Here is a 19,951-nt window from a genome sequence, read left to right as displayed (position 1 = left end):
AAGGAAGGAAAGAAGGGAGGGAAGAAGGAAGGGAAAGGAGAGGAGGGTGGAAGGGAGAGAAAGAGAAGAAGAGATAGTAGGAAGGGAAGAGGAAGAGTGGAGGAGAGGCAAGGGAAGAAGAAAGAGGTAAGGAGAGGTGGGTGGAAGGGAAAAAAAGAGAAGGAGAGAGGGCAGGAAGGGGAAGAGAGATGGTAGGAGTAGGGGAGAGGTAAGGGAAGAAGGAAGGGAAAGGAGAGGAGGAAGGAAGGAAGTAGAGAAGGAAGGGAGGGAGAAAAGAAAGGGAAAATAAGGTGGTGTTACAACAGGCGCTATGGATGGTAAACAAAGCAACTCAAACTGTATATTATAATCTTTTAAATGGAATTACAAAAGTATAAGAATGGCAAAGAAAAAGAATAACTATGTGAATACCTATAATTGCATGTAAGAGAATAAATGACAGTAAGAATATAAAGCACAAGATAAGTAAACAATATTTTGTTATAAATAGCTAAGTATAAATAAATATAGAATAGTACATAAAATGGATAATGAATAAGAGGTTCATGAATGCAAGATAGAAATGTGTAGAAGGGAAAACACTAACTGTAAAGAAACCAATACGGAACTGCTGTATGATATACGATGGAACTTCTTGTTCCTATGTTGTTTTAAGTCATGTGTTTGTTTTTGTTGATGTGTTTATGTGTTTAAAATAAAAAAAATTAAAAAAGAAAACAAAAGTCTGGAGGAACTTGAAACCCACAATATTGAGGAAACGCTATGTGGATCTGAAACATAATCCATAAATATATGTAATATTTGAGTGAGATTTATCCATCATAACTTTCCAGGCATTTCTGCTATTTTTGCATTGGATCGTTTGCCTAGTAAGACAATTTGTTAATTACAATTTTATTTTAACCCAATTTGGAAACAGAAATTTTCATTCCGCCTATCGATCGTAATTAAATGCTTTATTTTTGTAAGCTGAATATTTTTATTGCCATTATTCCTCCATGCCATCTATTATATTGTAGTTAGATGCAATGTGAAAGCAGAAAACTGTGAAACAAGGCCAAAACTTATCAGCAATACACACCTTTCACATAAACAGATCCAAGAGCCTTGATAGAACCAACGAGGTTTTCTGCCAGACACACATAGGTTCCTGAATCTTCCTTAGACACTCTTTCAATAACAAGTTTGCTCAATCCGTTTACTCCATCATATTGTGCTAACCGAACAAGAGAAGTTGAAAAAAAAATAAACCAACATAAATTAAAACATCTTTGTCAAATTTGTTTTATTCATTAAAAGAGCCGAGGTGGCGCAGTGGGTAGAGTGCAGTACTGCAGGCCACTTCAGCTGACTGTTATCTGCAGTTCAGCGGTTCTAATCTCACCGGCTCAAGGTTGACTCAGCCTTCCATCCTTCCGAGGTGGGTGAAATGAGGACTTGGACTGTGGGGGCGATATACTGACTCTGTAAACCGCTTAGAGAGGACTGAAAGCCCTATGAAGCGGTATATAAGTCTTAACTGCTATTGCTAACTGCTATTGCTAAAAAGGCACCCCTTTCATAGTGCAGGAGGCTAATGTCCACCCAGCAACTGGGCACAAAACCCCTTGCTAAAATTTTTGAAGCCACCCGAATATTGATCACGTGGCTATGGGAATGTTGGAAGAGTTGTAATTGTGAAAAACAGTCATAAGTTGCTTTTTCAATGATGTTGTAATTTCAAACAATCACTAAACAAATGGTTTTTAAGTTAAGGACTACCTGCAAATGTTTTATTATAGAACTTTCTGCTGATTCTTTTTCAGCCACTGAACTCCTTCCAGGCGAATGTGTCTCTAAACAAAACCATATTTAGGAAACTAAGGCATTTGGTAGCTAGAGTTAAGGTGGTATTTAATGGTTTTAAGTATTTGATAGGTGTTTGATGTTTTAGTAATACATTTTATAGCTGGGGATTAAAGTAAAAGAAATGTGTTTCTCTAGTCCCAAAGCTACAGGTTAAACCTAAAAAATAATATACACAAACAAAGCATATGACCCAGTACCAAAGCACTGATGATGTTAGCCAGGTTGGTAATAAAACGTCTGTAACAAAACCACCAAGTTCAGACACACCAAGGATCTCACAGTTCAACCCTGAGCTACAAATATTATCTTCTATCAGTACCAGAAATAAATATTTTTTTATAGACACTAGGGATTCCTCATGGCTTCCCTCCTTAGCTCACCAGGACAACTTATTTTGCAAATCACATTGCTCGCAAAGGAAGGAAAGAAGGAAGGAAGGAAGGAAGGAAGGAAGGAAGGAAGGAAGGAAGGAAGGATCAGAATAGAAATTAAACCTTGATTTGCTTCCCACATCCTTGCTACTCTGTTATTGCTGAGTTCAGCTGAGTTGGTTGAATCAAATTGGTTCCATGTGCTCTCGTGCAATTACATGTATATTCCATATAGTGTATTTCAGATTTGCAGATGGTAAACAGAAAACCAAAGGCCATCTTTACAGTGTGTATGTGGGAGGGGATCAGTGGTGGGTTTCAAAAGTTTTTAGAGCCTATTCTGTAGGTGTGGTCTGTTTGGTGGGAGTGGCTCAGTGGTCATGTGACCGGGCGGGCATGACTTGGTGGGCATGTGACCGGGTGGGTGTGGCCAACTTGGAAAATATGGTGAAACTCACTTAAGAATGCTCTTGCTTAGCAACCAAAATTTTGGGCTCAATTGTGATCATAAATTCTCTTTTTCTTTTTCTTTCTTTCTTTTTCTTTCCTTCCTTCCTTTTGTCTCTCTCCCCCTCTTTTTTCTTTCTTTCTTTCATCTCTCTCTCCCACTTTTTTCTTTCTTTTTCTTTTTTCTTTCTCTCTCTTTCTCTCTCTCTCTCTCTCTCTCTCTTTTTTCTCTCTCTCCCTCCATTCCTTCCTTCTTCCTTTCTTGTGTGTATCTCTCCCCCTTCCTCCTTCCTTCCTTTCTTTCTTTCTTTCTTTCTTTCTTTCTTTCTTTCTTTCTTTCTTCCTTCTTTCCTTCCTTCCTTCCTTCCATCCATCCATCCTTTTGGAACGGGTTCCAAAAGGTACACTAAAATTCACAAACCAGTTCTGGCGTACCGGTGCGAACCGGGAGAAACCCACCCTTGGAGGGGATGCTTTTCAATCTGAAAGAACATGTCTCTACATCTAATTTTACAGCCTCCCTTTTACTATAGTTTTCTGGATTAACTCACCTGGGATAATATTGTTGTTAAACATCCATTTAATGTTGGGTACAGGAACTCCTGTTGCTTTACAAGTTAATTGCAATTGTTCTCCTTTGTTTAAAGCTACATCTCCAGGGAGTTCAATAAAAGCTGGGAGCACATAAACGGTTAAACTGACAGTATGGGTGTCTTCACCAGCCACATTGCTAGCAATACAGGTGTAGCTCCCAGAATCTTCCGGCTAAATAGAGAAGGAAAACAATTCCATATTCATAGTACATATTAAACAAAAAGCAAAATCCCAAAAAACATGTCTCCCCTAGTCCTTCTTTTCATCAGACTAGACCCGGTCCCAGCAACCATTCTTTAGCTCCAGTCCCATAATCATCTTTATTGCTCTTCTCTGCACTCTTTCTAGAGTCTCAACGGTGGTGCAGTGGTTCGAGTGCAGTACTGCAGGCTGCTTCTGCTGATCGCCAGCTGCCAGCAGTTTGGCAGATACAGTAGAATCTCACTAGGCTCAAGGTTGACTCAGCCTTCCATCCTTCTGAGGTGGGTGCAATGAGGACCCAGATTGTTGGGGGCAATAGGCTGACTTTGTAAACCGCTTAGAGAGGGCTGTAAAGCAGTGTGAAGTGGTGTATAAGTCTAAGTGCTATTGTTATTTTTACATCATAGTGACCAAACCTGGATGCAGTATTCCAAATGTGGCCTTACCAAGGCATTATAAAGTGGCTCAAATGAGGCTTACCTTAGCATTCTCTATAATGAAGTCTTTGTATGGTTCAGAGCTGCGTTTAGCTAAAGGGCTTGTATCACCTCTCCTCCAGGTCACTGATGGTGCTGGCGTTCCATCAGCAACACAAGACAGAACTGCTTGTGAATTTTCAACCACCGTGTAGTAGTTTTCAGTTGCACGGATCTTGGGTGGAACTGTCAGAGGTATTTTTTTTAAAAACAAATAAATAATTAGTTTTTATTAAAATTAGGCATTTTGTATACTGCACCGTATGCATGTGGATGCGAACATGTATGATCACAAAAGAATCTTTTTAGGAGATATTTGTACAGATGGTGGCTGAGAATGATTTGTTTAATTTGAAGAAAGCAAAACTGTTGGAAATGCTGACTAAACATTCTAGGCATTTTAGTCCAATGCATCGAGAGCCGAGGTGGCGCAGTGGTTAAATGCAGCACTGCAGGCTACTTCAGCTGACTGCAGTTCTGCAGTTCTGCAGTTCGGCTGTTCAAATCTCACTGGCTCAGGGTTGACTCAGCCTTCCATCCTTCTGAGGTGGGTAAAATGAGGACCCGGATTGTTGTTGGGGGCGATATGCTGACTCTGTAAACTGCTTAGAGAGGGCTGAAAGCCCTATGAAGCGGTATATAAGTCTAACTGCTATTGCTAACTGCTATTGCTATCTGGATGACTACAGAAGCCTGAAACATAGCCCAGTTTTCTACAGAAATAGGCGAGAAGATATCACCACACTGGGAAAAATGTAATTTTAATAGGGAAATTTGGGAACTAGTAAACATTTGCCAACAAACCCTTAAATTATGTAGGCAATAATATTAGCTTGAGTTCCGTGACCCGTCAAATGCACGCCCGCCGAAAGCACGCCGACAAAACCGCGCTCACAAAAGCGCGATTAGGGTTAAGGTAAGGGTTAGGGTTAGGGTTATTACATTGTTTTCGTTGTTTTTTTGATGGCGCGCTTTCGTCGGCACGCATTTGTCGGCGCGCTTCTGTGCGCTTCTGCGCGCATTCGTCAGCGTGATTTCGACCTCGCGGTTTTCTTGCCGCGGTTTTGCTGGCGCACTTTTGTCGAGCGTGCAGTGGTTAAATGCAGCACTGCAGGCTACTTCAGCTGACTGCAGTTCTGCAGTTTGGCTGTTCAAATCTCACCGGCTCAGGGTTGACTCAGCCTTCCATCCTTCCGAGGTGGGTAAAATGAGGACCCAGATTGTTGTTGGGGGCAATATACTGACTCTGTAAACCGCTTAGAGAGGGCTGAAAGCCCTATGAAGCGGTATATAAGTCTAACTGCTATTGCTATTGCTATTGTTATCTGCAGTTCAGCGGTTCTAATCTCACCGGCTCAAGGTTGACTCAGCCTTCCATCCTTCCGAGGTGGGTAAAATGAGGACCCAGATTGTTGTTGGGGGCAATATACTGACTCTGTAAACCGCTTAGAGAGGGCTGAAAGCCCTATGAAGCGGTATATAAGTCTAACTGCTATTGCTATTGCTATTGTTATCTGCAGTTCAGCGGTTCTAATCTCACTGGCTCAAGGTTGACTCAGCCTTCCATCCTTCCGAGGTGGGTAAAATGAGGACCCAGACTGTGGGGGCGATATGCTGACTCTGTAAACCGCTTAGAGAGGGCTGAATGCCCTATGAAGCGGTATATAAGTCTAACTGCTATTGCTATTGCTATTAAAAGCTAGCCAGTATTTTGACTTCTTCAATGTTTAATAAATAAACTCAAGTTTCCCAGGTTTTAATTTTACTTACCAAGGACAGTGAGTTCTGTACTGGAATTGCTAGATCCAGCCACATTAGTAGCACTGCAGGTATAATGTCCGGTATCCATCGGCTGAACAAAGGCAATCTGCAAACCTCCTGTGCTGAGAATCCTTCGCCTCATGGACTCCGTGATTATCTGCCCATTGTTTTGCCAGGCAATCGCAGGAGATGGGTAGCCATCGGCTTCACACAACAGGGTGACAGGTTTATCCACAACCACCACGTATTCTTGGGGATGTGGTTTGATAACTGGAGGGACTGAAAAGTCATTGCTCAATTGAATTTTTGTTTGCATTTTAATTCAGAGGCAAAAAAACAACAACAACCCCTAAACAACTTTACATATATACAAGTATATATACCATATGCACTTTTATGTGCATATGGATCGTCCCTCTGGAACGATCTCCCCATGGAGATTCGTACCCTCACCACTCTTCAGACCTTCCGCGCAGCCCTCAAGAGCTGGCTATCCCGCCAGGCCTGGGGGTAAAGATTTGATTCGCCCCCACCTGAATGTTGAATGAATGTTGTTTATTTTTTAATTATGTGTTATGTTATATGTTACTGTTTGTATCCCCTCCCTATAAGTTGTTAGCCGCCCTGAGTCCCCTCAGGGAAAAGGGCGGCCTATAAATAAACTTATTCCTATTCCTATTCCTATTCCTATTATGTATGCATTTTCCCTCAAATTGACCTATTTGAAACGTCATTTTATTCCTGGCAAACCATTTTAAATAGCTGATGTTTTCAAGGAATAAGATAGAGACCTCCGTAGTCCAAGTCCCCATATTTAAAGATTTCCGTGGCCTGGTATCCAGCTGAGAGTCAATATTGGATTAGTAGCCTGTTGTGGCCCAGCAGGAGCCGTTGGAGCTGCCACCAGACTCCGACAACGAGGGGCCCTATGAATCGGCTCTGGAGGATGTGGAGGACCCTGGACAGGGTTCCGACTCCGAGAAGGGCGCAGAGAGGCTGGTTGGCCACCAGGAGGCACTTGAGCCTTGGACCAGTGGGGAGGAGACAAGGGAGAGTGAGCCGGAAGCCAATAGTGAGTTGTTTCTGGATGCATGCCAACGAAGAGCTAATAGGCGTCAGGAACAATTACGCAATTACAGGAGGTGATTGCACTCAGCTGGTGGTCATTAGGCTCCTCTCCAGACTATAAAAAGCTACTTGTGCACATGCCTCTCTTTGCAGAAGTCAACGCAGGATTGAATGTCGGAGGACAGTACTGTAAGCTTGGCAGGCTGGATTGCTGCCAAGCCTTATCTGTGTTTATTGCTGCCCGAGTTTGTCTATGCCGGGTTGCTGCCAAGGACCTGTCTGTCTGTTAATTAAACGCCGTAATTTATCTCTGGCTTGGAGTGTGCTTTGGTGTGGAACGAGGGGGGTCAGAACAGTAGCCTATTCTATGCGATGACTGTTTATTTTTCAGTATGATAAGCTGAGCTCTAGTTCCCCCCCCCCCCTTTCCTTCATTAGCTTTTAAAATCCAAATCCAAAGATACATCTCTTTGGAAGAGTTTCTAACCAAGGTTCAGTGAAAAAGCACCTTGACGTTGTGTGTGGTGTTTTCTATGGTGGCCTCAAATAACAAAGTTGTGGGCTAGATACAAGACTTACCTTGAACTTTTAATTTGATCTTCCCGAGGGCAGTGCCTGCTGGATTTTGAGCAACACACATGTAAGTCCCAGCATCTTCAATAGCAGCTTTAGCAATCTGAAGATTGCCATTGGGAAGCACTGTGTACCTATTTCCTAAAATACATACAGATTATTCTAGATAAGTCAGAACGAAGGATCAGGTTAAATCCTAAACAAGATATATGCGAATCAGAGAAGTCATTAAAGTGACATTAAAGTTACCAGTTAACAGGTAGTGGAATTCAGGCCCGTGTCTCAGAACCGGCAGCAACCCAACCCAAACTTCCCTTGCCGCCACTGGGCCACCGCCATTTTGGTTTTTAGCGACTGAGCATGTGCAGCTCAGAGGTGGGTTCCTACCAGTTTGCACCTATTCGGTAGGACCAGTTCGTCAAATCTACCGAACCGGTTAGAAGAGGTTCCACCAGTGGACCCGGAAAGCAGGCCACACCTACAGAAGAGGTTCCAAAATTTTTTTGAAACCCACCACTGGTCCTTGGATAGGATTATTCTACACTATCATGCTCCTATTTATAAAACTCAGTGCCTCTGTGAAAGGTAAGGATGACTACTGCGTTTGTGGTACAATCAGAACATTGCGTGTGTTGAAGTTGTTTTAAGGCAAACCAAAGATGCCTTTTAAAAAACAAGTTTACATCCTATTCTTATGCATGCCAGTGCTGTGTGTGGGGTAATTTAAGGTGGTTCTGACAAGTGTTGTCAGCATCTTCATATCCGGTCACATGGGCGGCAAGCCACTCCCATCCGGTCACATGGGCGGCAAGCCACTCCCACAAAAGGAGGCCACACCCACAGAGTAGGTTCGAACAATTTTTGAAACCCACCACTGGTGCAGTTCAATGTAAATTGTTATGCACGTCCATGAAGAACAATTTACATTGGACAGCGCATGTGCTCGTGAGTGAAGCAACCATGTGCTTTGCGCGTAGGTTCACGAACCGGTAGTAAAACTAGCAGCAAATGACCCCCTGCCTATCCCATGTTGTAGAATATAGAATGTAGTACAGGTTCCCTTTCAATTACACGTTGCTCATAGCTCTGAAGGAAATTGAAAATGATGATCGAAAGAAAATACCTGTTGTAATAACACTGACCCCTTCCTTCTGCCACGATATTACAGGATGAGGTGTGCCTAATGCTTCACAAGGCAGGAGAACTGAGTTATTCAGAATAACGTCTAATGCTCCGGGTTGCACTCGTATCGTTGGTGGTTCTAAGAGGAGCACACAAAAAAAGAGCTAGTTAATGATCTAAATAGCAATAGCAATAGCAGTTAGACTTATATACCGCTTCATAGGGCTTTCAGCCCTCTCTAAGCCGTTTACAGAGTCAGCACATCGCCCCCACAGTCTGGGTCCTCCTTTCACCCACCTCGGAAGGATGGAAGGCTGAGTCAACCTTTGAGCCGGTGAGATTTGAACCGCCGAACTGCAGCTAGCAGTCAGCTGAAGTGGCTGCAGTACTGCACTCTACCCACTGCGCCACCTCGGCTCTACCCTCCTTATCGCTTTCTCTATATAAATCATTTTTCAGGGTTAAAAAAAAAATAGTGAGTGCTTCTACCAGACTAAAAACCATTAAATTATAAATCGCAAAACTTAGCTACCCAACGTTCCACAACCAGCAATATTTCAAGGATTTAATGTTAAGCTAAAATGATAAGCGAAGAGCAGATCTGAAAAATGTAGCCACAATATTTTAGGCGGGAGGATTTTCCTCTGTAATCTAGAAAGCTGGAAATCAGGAGAAAGCTTTAATTAAGAATTATGTCCTTGATGTGTTTGTTTATAAACTTCGATGGGCTTTTACATGGAAGGAATAAAGAATAACCCATGCAGTTTGGTAGTACAGATCTGCTAGGGCCATACCATTTCCTGCTCTGAATGTGTTGAAAGTTCTTAGTTTTATGGTTGTCTGGGGGGGGGGGGAAATCTATGAATAAGATAAAAAACATACAAGTTCCCACCTCACCCTGAACATGAAGGGTGATGTGTTTATAGGCAGAGCCAGCAGCATTCCACGCAGTGCAAGTATATTTTCCTGCATGGTCCAATTCAGCAGCACTTATATCAATAGCACCTAAAAAGAACAAATGAAAGACTTCCATTGATTATGCTAAACAGTGGCGAGTGACCATTGGCAATTCTCAGGCAGTTTCGACACAATTCCAGAGAAAATAAAACCAGTGGGAGCTTTCTAAATCAATGTTTAGAGCAGTGGTTCCAACCTCTTTTTTTTGGCCATGCCCCACCTATCCTCCGCGAGCTGCACTGGCTGCCAATTGGTCTCCGGACGCAATTCAAGGTGTTGGTCATTACCTTTAAAGCCCTACATGGCTCAGGACCAGCGTATTTGCGAGACCGCCTACTGCCACATACCTCCCAACGGCCGATAAGATCCCACAGGGTGGGCCTCCTTAGGACGCCGTCAGCCGGACAGTGTCCGCTGGTGGGGCCTCAGAGGAGAGCCTTCTCTGTGGTTGCTCCGACCCTGTGGAATCAGCTAACCCCAGAGGTCCGGACCTCACCCACCCTCATGGCCTTCAGAAAAGCTGTTAAGACCTGGCTGTTCTGGCAGGCCTGGGGCTGTTGACATTATGTAGGGTCCAGCCCCAATCAGAACGTATGCGTGTTGGAGAATTTTTAATTTTTTTATTTTTATTTTTATTGTGTTTGTTTTCTTTTGTTCTGTGTAAGCCGCCCGGATTGGGCAGCCTATAAATCTAATAAATTAAATTAAATTAAATTAAATTAAGCATCTCTAAAATCCTGATTTCTCCCCCCCCCCAATGACATATAATTCTTACTTTACTCAAAAAGTACTCTACTCATGCAGAGGAAGCTTAAAAAGCCATTAACTTGAATTGAATTGAATTTTATTATTTGTATGCCGCCCTTCTCCGGGAAGGACTCAGGGCGGCAAACAATTCAAAAAGGGAAAAGGGGGAACATAAAACAGAATACAGATAATTAAAATAAGCAAGAATCACGCAACCATACATGTCGAGAGGGGAGGGGAACTCATCAACCCCAGGCCTGCCGGCAAAGCCAGGTTTTGACGGCTTTTCGGAAGGCCTGGAGAGAGGTGAGGGTCCAAATCTCTGCAGGGAGTTCGTTCCAGAGGGCCGGAGCTGCCACAGAGAAGGCCCTCCCCCGGGTAGTAACCAGGTGGCATTGGCTAATAGACGGGACCCGGAGGAGGCCAACCCTGTGTGATCTAATGGGTCTTTGGGAGGTAATTGGCAGCAGCGGTCTCTCAAGTAACTTGGTTTAAACAAGGTTCAAATTGCTCCTATTAAAAATCAAATTGCCCCCCCCCCCATGGGGCATGGAGCCCATGTTTGGAACCACTGGTTTGGAGACTGAAACATGAAATAGAAGATTGATGTTTTTGAATCTCCTCTATTCTGCATTACATCTGAATTGAAAGATTTTATACTACATCGTATCTACTGTACATTGTACAGCAATAGCAATAGCAATAGCAGTTAGACTTATATACCGCTTCATAGGGCTTTCAGCCCTCTCTAAGCGGTTTACAGAGTCAGCATATTGCCCCCAACAACAATCCGGGTCCTCATTTTACCCACCTCGGAAGGATGGAAGGCTGAGTCAACCCTGAGCCGGTGAGATTTGAACCGCTGAACTGCTGAACTAGCAGTCAGCTGAAGTGGCCTGCAGTACTGCACTCTACCCACTGCGCCACCTCGGCCCTTATAAAAGCTATCATAATCCCAAGATGAGGAATTCATCACAGACTGGCCATGATTGGATATATCAAGAGTTCAGCTATTGCTGCAGAACCTGAGTGAAATATGTTCCTGACGCAACATTTCATGCAGCGGGCAAGAGCAGCAAAACTTTTGACTCTCCGTTTTCCTCGACAATTTTTTTTCCTTCTTCATTACAACACCTCATCGCCATCACAACACATCTCTGTTCTGCTATGTACTGTTTTCACAGCATGCGCACAACCTGAAGACAGAATTCTCCAGCCGTTTCCTCGAGAAGAAATCCTTATTCCATTCTTGGTCCAAAGAATTGAAGGCACTGGAACACCTGAGGCTGTGCAGGGGATGATTATGGGGGATGACTTGGTTACTAATAGATCTGTGACTTCATCTGCTATGGATGGTGGCACTAACGTAAATAAAGACAGATATTGTATTAATCATCTGTATTATAGCAATAGCAATAGCAGTTAGACTTATTTACCGCTTCATAGGGCTTCCAGCCCTCTCTAAGCGGTTTACAGCATCAGCATATCGCCCCCAACAACAATCCGGGTCCTCATTTTACCCACCTCGGAAGGATGGAAGGCTGAGTAAACCTTGAGCCGGTGAGATTTGAACCGCTGAACTGCAGATAACAGTCAGCTGAAGTGGTCTGCAGTACTGCACTCTACCCACTGCGCCACCTCGGCTCATATGTGATGATGTTTCCTTGAATGACCTACAATTGCCAGAACACTAAAGACTATACCATATTACAATACTAATGAATTTATATTCAAATAAGCTTATAGTTTCTACTTGAATAGAAAAAACATATGGATCTCCTTGCTTCTTTTTTTAAATGCAAAATGATTTTTTTTAAAAAACACACTGACTAAAATATGTGCAGATATTAAAATAATACAAAGATCTGCCATACAATGTCTTATGGAATAATATTGATTGGATGGATTTTCACTCTGTGTAAAAGAAAAGATTTGGGGCAGAATGGATTCGCAAACCCCATAGTCCAGCATCGACAGCTTTCCATTTAACAATCCTTACCGTTCATTTTTTTTTAACTTTGAAATTTGATTTTCATCATGAAAATAAAATTCTTCCACCGAAATCTCCTGGTAGATCAGCTTTACATTTTGCAAGGACATATTCCAATGTTAGTACTGTACCTTCTACCATGAGACTAATGTTCCTTTGACTTTTGCCGGCTTCATTGGTTACTATACACTCATAGAGTGCAGTGTCTTCTACAGTAGGAGAAAGGATCACGAGAGAACCTGAAGACAAAAGCCTGGAAGAAAGCAGAAAAATAATTAATACTATTCACCACAGTGTTTGTCCCAAGAGATAAAATTCAGATACTGAGGTTAACAAAAAAGCAATAGAAACATCGATTTAAGCAGTGGTGGGATTCAAACAATTTAACAACCGGTTCTCTGCCCTAATGACCCGCTGGGTAGGCGTGACTCAGTGGTCATGTGACCATGTGGGCGTGGCCAACTCAACGTCACTCACGTCGATGGGCGCTTCATCTAAACTGTTACAATGTAATAAGGGTTAACCGGAGAGGCAGTTTCTGTAAGCAGGGCAATAAAGATGAGGCTAGAAACAACACTGCTGCTATAAAAAAATCGCGCAGACTGATTATAAATTGCGGCACAATTCAGTAGCATAAATGATTCATTGGAATTTATGCAAAAATTATAATATCAAAACAGCAACAAACTGGTGGGAACATCAGCCTGAAAAAGTCACCGAAAATCAGATGGTCAAGATCTTGTGGGATTTCCGTATACAAATGGACAAAATCCTGGTGCATAATACACCAGACATCACACTGGTTGAGAAAAATAAGGTCACAATCCTAGACATCACAATACCAGGTGATAGCAGGGTCACCGAGAAGGAACATGAAAAAATTGCAAAATACCAGGACTTAAAAATCTAAACTCAATGACTATGGCACAAACCAGCAGTGTTAATTCCAGTGGTAATTGGCACACTGGGTGTTATTCCAAAAGCACTGGAATTGCATTTAAAACAGTTAAAAAATGACAAAATCACCATCAGTCAAATGCAAAAAGCTGCACTGCTTGGATCTGCATGCATATTACGAAAATACGTTACGACGTCCTAGGCCCCTGGGTGGGGCCCGACTAGTAACCAATGCCAAATCCGGCGAAACAACTGGCCGCTGTGATACAATTGTATAATAATAATATAAATGGAGACTTTGCAAAGAAGCTGATGAAACTGTTGATCACATACTCAGCTACTGTAAAAAAAATTGTGCAGACTGATTATAAATTGCGGCACAATTCAGTAGCCCAAATGATCCATTGGAATTTGTGCAAAAATTATAATATTAAAACAGCAACAAATTGGTGGGATAATAATAGAGAAAACGGTTCTCCTCTAAGGCCATGGGAACTTTGCAGCCAGGAAAAATGGATAGTTCAGGAAATAAAGAAATAAAGAGAGAGAGAGAGAGGGAGAGAAAGAGAGAAAGAGAGAAAGAGAGAAAGAGAGAAAGAGAGAAAGAAAGAAAGAAAGACATTGCTATATTGTAACATAAGGATTTTAAATATATATACTGGTCTATAGATGCTTTGCAATATTATGGATGTGGTGGACAACAAGGGGGGTATTTTTCAAAGTGGCTAAGAAAAAGCCCCCACTGAGTAAACTAAATAGAAAGTACAGATTTGCCCTCTGTGTATTTTAAAAGTAGGGTCCTCCCTCCTTATGGGCGGATGAGTAGGTTTTTATTCTTTTTAAAGCACAACATGCAATCCCGAATTCATAAAAACAAATAACCCCTCCCTCTTTTTTTTTACCTGAATGAGTTCGGATCCAAATGGAGAACATGCCCATTCTTCTTCCACATTATGGCTGGCTTTGGAACCCCTGTAGTTTCACAGGCCAGTGTGGTTGGTATATTTACCGATACTGTGACATTGGCAGGTCCTGGAGCAATATATGGATGAACTGAGGGGGAGAAAAGACCATTGTTCTTTACCAAACGAGGAATGGAAATAGAATTTATCATAGCAGATATAGCTCAAATAAAACTCCTCCAATCCACCCCTTAGTGATCCAATATAATTTCACATATCTTCAGAGACAGTGGGAGTTTCATATATATACATCAGAGGTGGGTTCCTACCAGTTCGCACCTATTCGGTAGAACCGGTTCGTCAAATCTACCGAACCGGTTAGAAGAGGTTCCACCAGTGGACCCGGAAAGCAGGCCACACCTACAGAAGAGCTTCCAAAAATTTTTTGAAACCCACCACTGGTCCTTGGATATGATTATTCTACACTATCATGTTCTCATATTTATAAAACTCAGTGCTTCTGTGAAAGGTAAGGATGACTACTGCGTTTGTGGTGCAATCAGAACATTTCGTGTGTTGAAGTTGTTTTAACGCAAACCAAAGATGCCTTTTGAAAAACAAGTTTACATCCTATTCTTAGGCATGCCAGTGCTGTGTGTGGGGTAATTTAAGGTGGTTCTGACAAGTGTCGTCGGCATCTTCATATCTGGTCACATGGGTGGCAAGCCACTCCCATCCGGTCACATGGGTGGCAAGCCACTCCCATCCAGTCATATGGGCGGCAAGACACTTCCACAAAGGAGGCCACACCCACAGAGTAGGTTCAAACAATTTTTGAAACCCACCACTGATATACATCATGCATTCTAATCCTGCCCTTACTGATGTCCAGTTAATTAACTAACTCACTCAAAAGAGGACGTTTTATTTACTTCTTTACTTCTTTAATTTTTATGCCACCCATCTCCCTTATAAGGTGACTCTGGATGGCTTACAGGTTATAAAACAAATAGTTTTTTTAAAAAAAAAACCTAGGCAAAAACGAAAACTAGGAGATGGATGGCATGTGGATGAGGCTTTCATTCCCTTTCTGTGAGTAGTAATTACTGCATTATGGTCCAGCATGGAAGAGAAAAAAGGATTATATGGGTCCTGTCTAGCATTCTTAGTTTAAGCCTATTCAATTTCCCCTATGGTACTTGTTTGTCTGAAAAAAGGCATATTTACCGTGGACCTGAAGATCGATTCGCTTACGATCAATGCCAGCCACATTGGTCGCCATGCAAAGGTATCTTCCAGTGTCAGTAACATGGGCTGAATGTATATGAAGGGATCCATTTTCTAATAGTGAATATCTAAAGTAAAACACAAGGAATTTTACACATTCTCAATGCATACACAGGGACAAAAAATCTTATTCACATTACAGCCATTTTCTCTCTGTCCTGTGTTTCATTGGAGACTCCACTAAAAAAAAATAATATTAAAAACATATAAATGAAAGAAGCAGAAAACATATATTTGTGGTTGGTTTTCTGGTTCACAAAACGACTCCGCTTTTATACTAACTCAAAACTTAGTTTACAAATTTTCGAACGCATAAATATAACTACAGGGATCGATTTTCAGGGGCAGATGTGTCTACAAAGTTGTGCTTAGATGTGAGTTGGCAATATTGTGAATCCACGAGACCTGCAGAAACGTCTTACTTACTAGTCAAAGCAGGCAGAATATCTAAGTCACCTTGGAGGATTTTAGAAAACGAAGCTAATAGTTAGCTCTAGTTAATGCTTGGATGAAGGTTCATAGGAAATAGCAGAAGTGTAGATTAGATTGGTTAGTTAGTCAAAATCATTCTATAAGAAGGTAATGGTAAATTAACTCCATATTCTTACTAGGGTACATGAACATGGAGAAAGTTAGGCAGTCACTGATAGATACACTTGCCAGGCTGTAGAGTTAGTAAAATCCACACCCAACAATTTGATTTTAAAACTCTATTTTATCCACTTGAACATAGCAAGTTCAGTCAATGAGATTAATTTTCCCAACATAATATGGACATTAAGAAAAATATAGGGAAGTGTTGTGGCCCAGCAGGAGGCGTTGGAGCTGCCACCAAACTCCGACAGCGAGGGGCTCTATGAGTCGGCTCTGGAGGATGTGGAGGACCATGGACAGGGTTCCGACTTCGAGCAGGACTCAGAGAGGCTGGTTGGCCACCAGGAGGTGCCTGAGCCTTGGACCAGTGGGGAGGAGACAAGGGAGTGTGATCTGGACATCAGCAATGAGTTTTTCCTGGATGCCCGGCACCAAAGAGCTAATAGGTGTCAGGAACAGTTGCACAGTTACAGGAGGTAATTGCACTCAACTGGTGGTCATTAGGCTCCTCTCCAGACTATAAAAGGACTGCTTGTGCACACACCCCTTTTGCAGAAGTCAACTCAGGAACTAATGTTGAGGAACATTATCTTGGCAGGCTGGATTGCTGCCATGGCTTATCTGTGCCAGTTTGCTGCCAAGGACCTGTCTGTCTGTTAATTAAATGCTGTAACTTATCTTTGGCTCGGTGTGGGACGGGGGGGGGGTCAGAACAGAGAAGATACCACAGAAAGTCTGTTCAGGAAATCAGTGTTTACCTGACATTGTTTCCAGCTAAAAGGACTCCATCTTTTCTCCATGAAACTCTTGGCACTGGAACCCCTTCCACAGCACACTCCAAGACAGCAGACATATTAATATTCACAATCATAGTCTGAGAACCATTTTTGATTGAAGGAGGAACTATACAAAGGAAGATTCCCAGACAAAACCAGGAAGTTAATTAAATTTATTGAATTGCTTTCCATTTGAAATGAGATTTTCTTTCATCCCAAAATACGGGTCCTATATTTTAACTGTATAAAATTGACTTTGCTTACACAAATCTGGGTGTAAAAATCTGGAAAACTGATAAATGCGGTAGAGCAATACAGAAAACCATAATTCTTGTTGCCAATGAGTAAAATAGAGTTTTGCAGTGCAGGTACAACAATGATAAATATTTCTTTCTTTGTTTTGTTTAAAACAAAAATACATGTCATATAATGTAAATTCCTATTTAGCTTTCTTGTCTACAACCTATTGAAAATGTAGAGCTATGTTTTTATTTATTTTTACTATGCTAATTTAAAAGAAGTTTTTTTTTATTCAACAAGGCTGGTTTCTAGATAAGCCTATAAACTGGTTTCTAGATAAGCTGATTAAACAAATCCATATATATTTTAAAGATTCCTAAGTGCTGTTCTCTTACCAAAGGACACACTGCTAAAAATGAAATGTATAAAAGCTGCTTTAACAATCAAAATTAGAATAATGTATTTTTAATTTTTTTAAAAAAAGTTAGGGAACTTTCTTCCACCAAGAAATAAACAAATCACAAAACCTGTTACTTTGAGAAGTTTAATATTTTGAACATTCACTTATGGAAATATCTTACAAAGATTATATAGATTTATCTTCTTTTCTTACCATTTACATCCAACACAAACTTTCTTGTGGTTCGGCCTGCAACATTACTTGCAACACAGGTATAAGTTGCTGCATCATTTAAGTCTGCGTTGTTGATTTGCAAATATCTTCCACTGGATAAAATCCGAAGTCGGGGAGTGGCCTGAGAATCAGATGTTCAAAACTGAATCTCTTTTCAATAATAGACAAAAATAATCAACAGAATCTACTTTATTTATACTAGATAGAGTTTAGGAATGGGAGAGAATATTGGTAAAGTTTATTTGTTTGTTAGTTTGCTTAATTTATAATCCATGCTTCTTCTAAGCGCTCAAGATTACTTTCAAAGCAATCTCTATTTTATACTTTATACTCAGTATACAAAGTATATATGGTACTGAGTTTCCATGACTAAGAGAGGATTTGAACCTGAGTTCTTCTAGTCCTATTTCAGCACCTTAATGGAGGGATAGTAAACCTGAGTTCAGTATGCACATTTGAATGTTAGAAACATAGAAACCTGATGGCAGAAAAGCTTTGGAGAATAGCTTGACTCCCTCTTCTTTGTGGCAGCCCCTGAGATATTGGAACACTGCTAGGGGTGACCCTAATTCTTTTTTTCATCAGACTAAACATACCCAGTTCCGGCAATAGTTTATTTTATAAGTTTTAGCCTCCAGTCCCATAATCATCTTTGTTGCTTTTCTCTGCACCCTTTCTAGAGTCTCAACATTTTATTTTAAAATTGTTGTTAGTGTTGAATGTTGTCAGTATGCCATCAGCAGCCCCAGAAATGGCTGCAATTAGTGTTGAGAACCTGTGCATAAATGGCTATCAAAGTACAAATACCCATTTAATAGGTAATATTCATGTGAGTTTCCCATCATGTTCTTTTGTTCTATTATACTCTTTTTTCCCTTGATAGGTGAGCATATTTCCTAGAAAAGAATGGATCCTCCATTAAACATTAAAGTATTTCATTATGCCTGCAAACGGCACTTTATAAGTTAAATTTATTATGCACATGTGCAATGCTAAAGTATACACACTAAGTTTAGAAGATCGGCTGAAAGACGAGATGAGAGCCAGGACTGCCGAACGAGAGGTTTATTTTACAAAGAACTATTTACAGGCAATTCAGAACCATCCCTGCTTGACAGCTATTTAAACAAGCTGTCAGAGCAGGGATAACCAATGGGCGCGCTTCAGGCATCTAGCAACTGATGACGCTGCGCCTAAACCAATCAGGGTGCCTCTAGTGGCTAGCAACAGGCGATGCTGCGCCCCAGCCAATCAGGGCGCAGCCTGGCTTGTTGCTAGCTGCCAAGTCGTATGTCGAGGACTTTCCGAGTCCTCAACACTAAGGCATTAGATCCACCCTAGGTAGATATGTGTACATTCTCATGGAAAGAAGTCATATATGCCTCACAAGCCACATCTTTCATCATATGTACAATTTGAGTACCTACATAACGTTTACTTCACCAATTAAGATAAATCACAGACAAATGACGCAGAGAATGTACCTCCAAAATTTCTCCATCTTTGAGCCACGTAAGGACAGGAGGAGGTACTGCATCTGATTTACACTCCAGTGTAACCTGCTGGTTCTGTAGCACACTAAGATTTTGAACATTGCTTGTGCCAGCAATGTTTGGAGGAACTGCCAAAGAAAAACACAAATAGCATAATAAATGCAAACATTTCACTTACATAGAGGCACACTGACATAATTTGATTAGCTCTGGGCATGACAAATTACATTTCTTGGGCAGTCATTAAAACATAGATGATTTCTGGGAGTGGAAGTCCACACATCTTAGGGAGATGAATCCTCCCAACCAAATTTATTCAAAGCTGCCATTACTTTTTCTACAAAACCAGTGATTCTTATTTGCTGCATACAGTATGTTAAAGCCAGCATTATGGTGATTATTAATTAATTGATCAATAATTAACCAATTAATTAATAATATAGGGTTGATTAATTTTAACCAACACTATATTTTTAAATATATTCTACCATGTAATCATTATTAACTTTAAATAAGATAGCTACTATTGAATTACTATTCCCTTTGTCAGAAATCTGTCTTCCAAAATATTTGTGATTAATATTTTCTGATTTATAAATTTCACATAGGAAACAGACTGATAAAAAATATTTATAATGCTTACTGATTTTAGTTACTTTTACTGGATTACCTATCCCCTAACATTTAGTGAAATTATTCTCCATCATTCACTCATATTATAGTTCTGTTTGTCTTGTTTGCAGTTCTACATTATATTAATACAATATTTTAACATTTATTTTATAACAATCATGTAATTTCCAAGTGCAAAAAATTGCTTTACGTGTAATGTCCTCTTCTAGAGATACATATGTTTTTAAGCAACAAAAGTTGTTTCTATTAGTCCTTCATACAAATACCCTTTAGATATGTTAAAAATAGTATAAAAATAGTTTCTCTGTCTTATGGTTGAAACAAAATTAGCTTTCAATGA

The 19,951-nt window shown here is 40.9% G+C and overlaps 1 protein-coding gene across 1 annotated transcript in view; it reads right to left on the bottom strand.

The window, feature by feature from the left end:
* Window positions 1-19,951, bottom strand: part of HMCN1 (hemicentin 1) — a 240,065-nt gene that overhangs the window by 39,463 nt on the left and 180,651 nt on the right. The window contains exons 71-84 of the mRNA XM_087726175.1: window positions 18,970-19,106; window positions 17,465-17,606; window positions 16,594-16,738; window positions 15,182-15,309; window positions 13,955-14,105; window positions 12,287-12,408; window positions 11,362-11,526; window positions 9,359-9,466; window positions 8,463-8,600; window positions 7,346-7,480; window positions 5,708-5,977; window positions 3,942-4,123; window positions 3,218-3,431; window positions 1,082-1,216 (exon numbers count right to left, since the gene is read on the bottom strand). Of these exons, the coding sequence (XP_087582301.1) occupies window positions 1,082-1,216; window positions 3,218-3,431; window positions 3,942-4,123; window positions 5,708-5,977; window positions 7,346-7,480; window positions 8,463-8,600; window positions 9,359-9,466; window positions 11,362-11,526; window positions 12,287-12,408; window positions 13,955-14,105; window positions 15,182-15,309; window positions 16,594-16,738; window positions 17,465-17,606; window positions 18,970-19,106 (2,172 nt within the window). The remainder of the gene's footprint in view (window positions 1-1,081; window positions 1,217-3,217; window positions 3,432-3,941; window positions 4,124-5,707; window positions 5,978-7,345; window positions 7,481-8,462; window positions 8,601-9,358; window positions 9,467-11,361; window positions 11,527-12,286; window positions 12,409-13,954; window positions 14,106-15,181; window positions 15,310-16,593; window positions 16,739-17,464; window positions 17,607-18,969; window positions 19,107-19,951) is intronic.

This window comes from Thamnophis sirtalis, unplaced genomic scaffold (genome assembly GCF_051295495.1).
Source record: "Thamnophis sirtalis isolate CommonGarterSnake01/CBP01778 unplaced genomic scaffold, rThaSir2_p1.2 scaffold_12, whole genome shotgun sequence".
NCBI lineage: Eukaryota > Metazoa > Chordata > Lepidosauria > Squamata > Natricidae > Thamnophis > Thamnophis sirtalis.
Note: the sequence above shows the minus strand (reverse complement) of the source record. Positions and strands in the feature narration are given on the sequence as shown.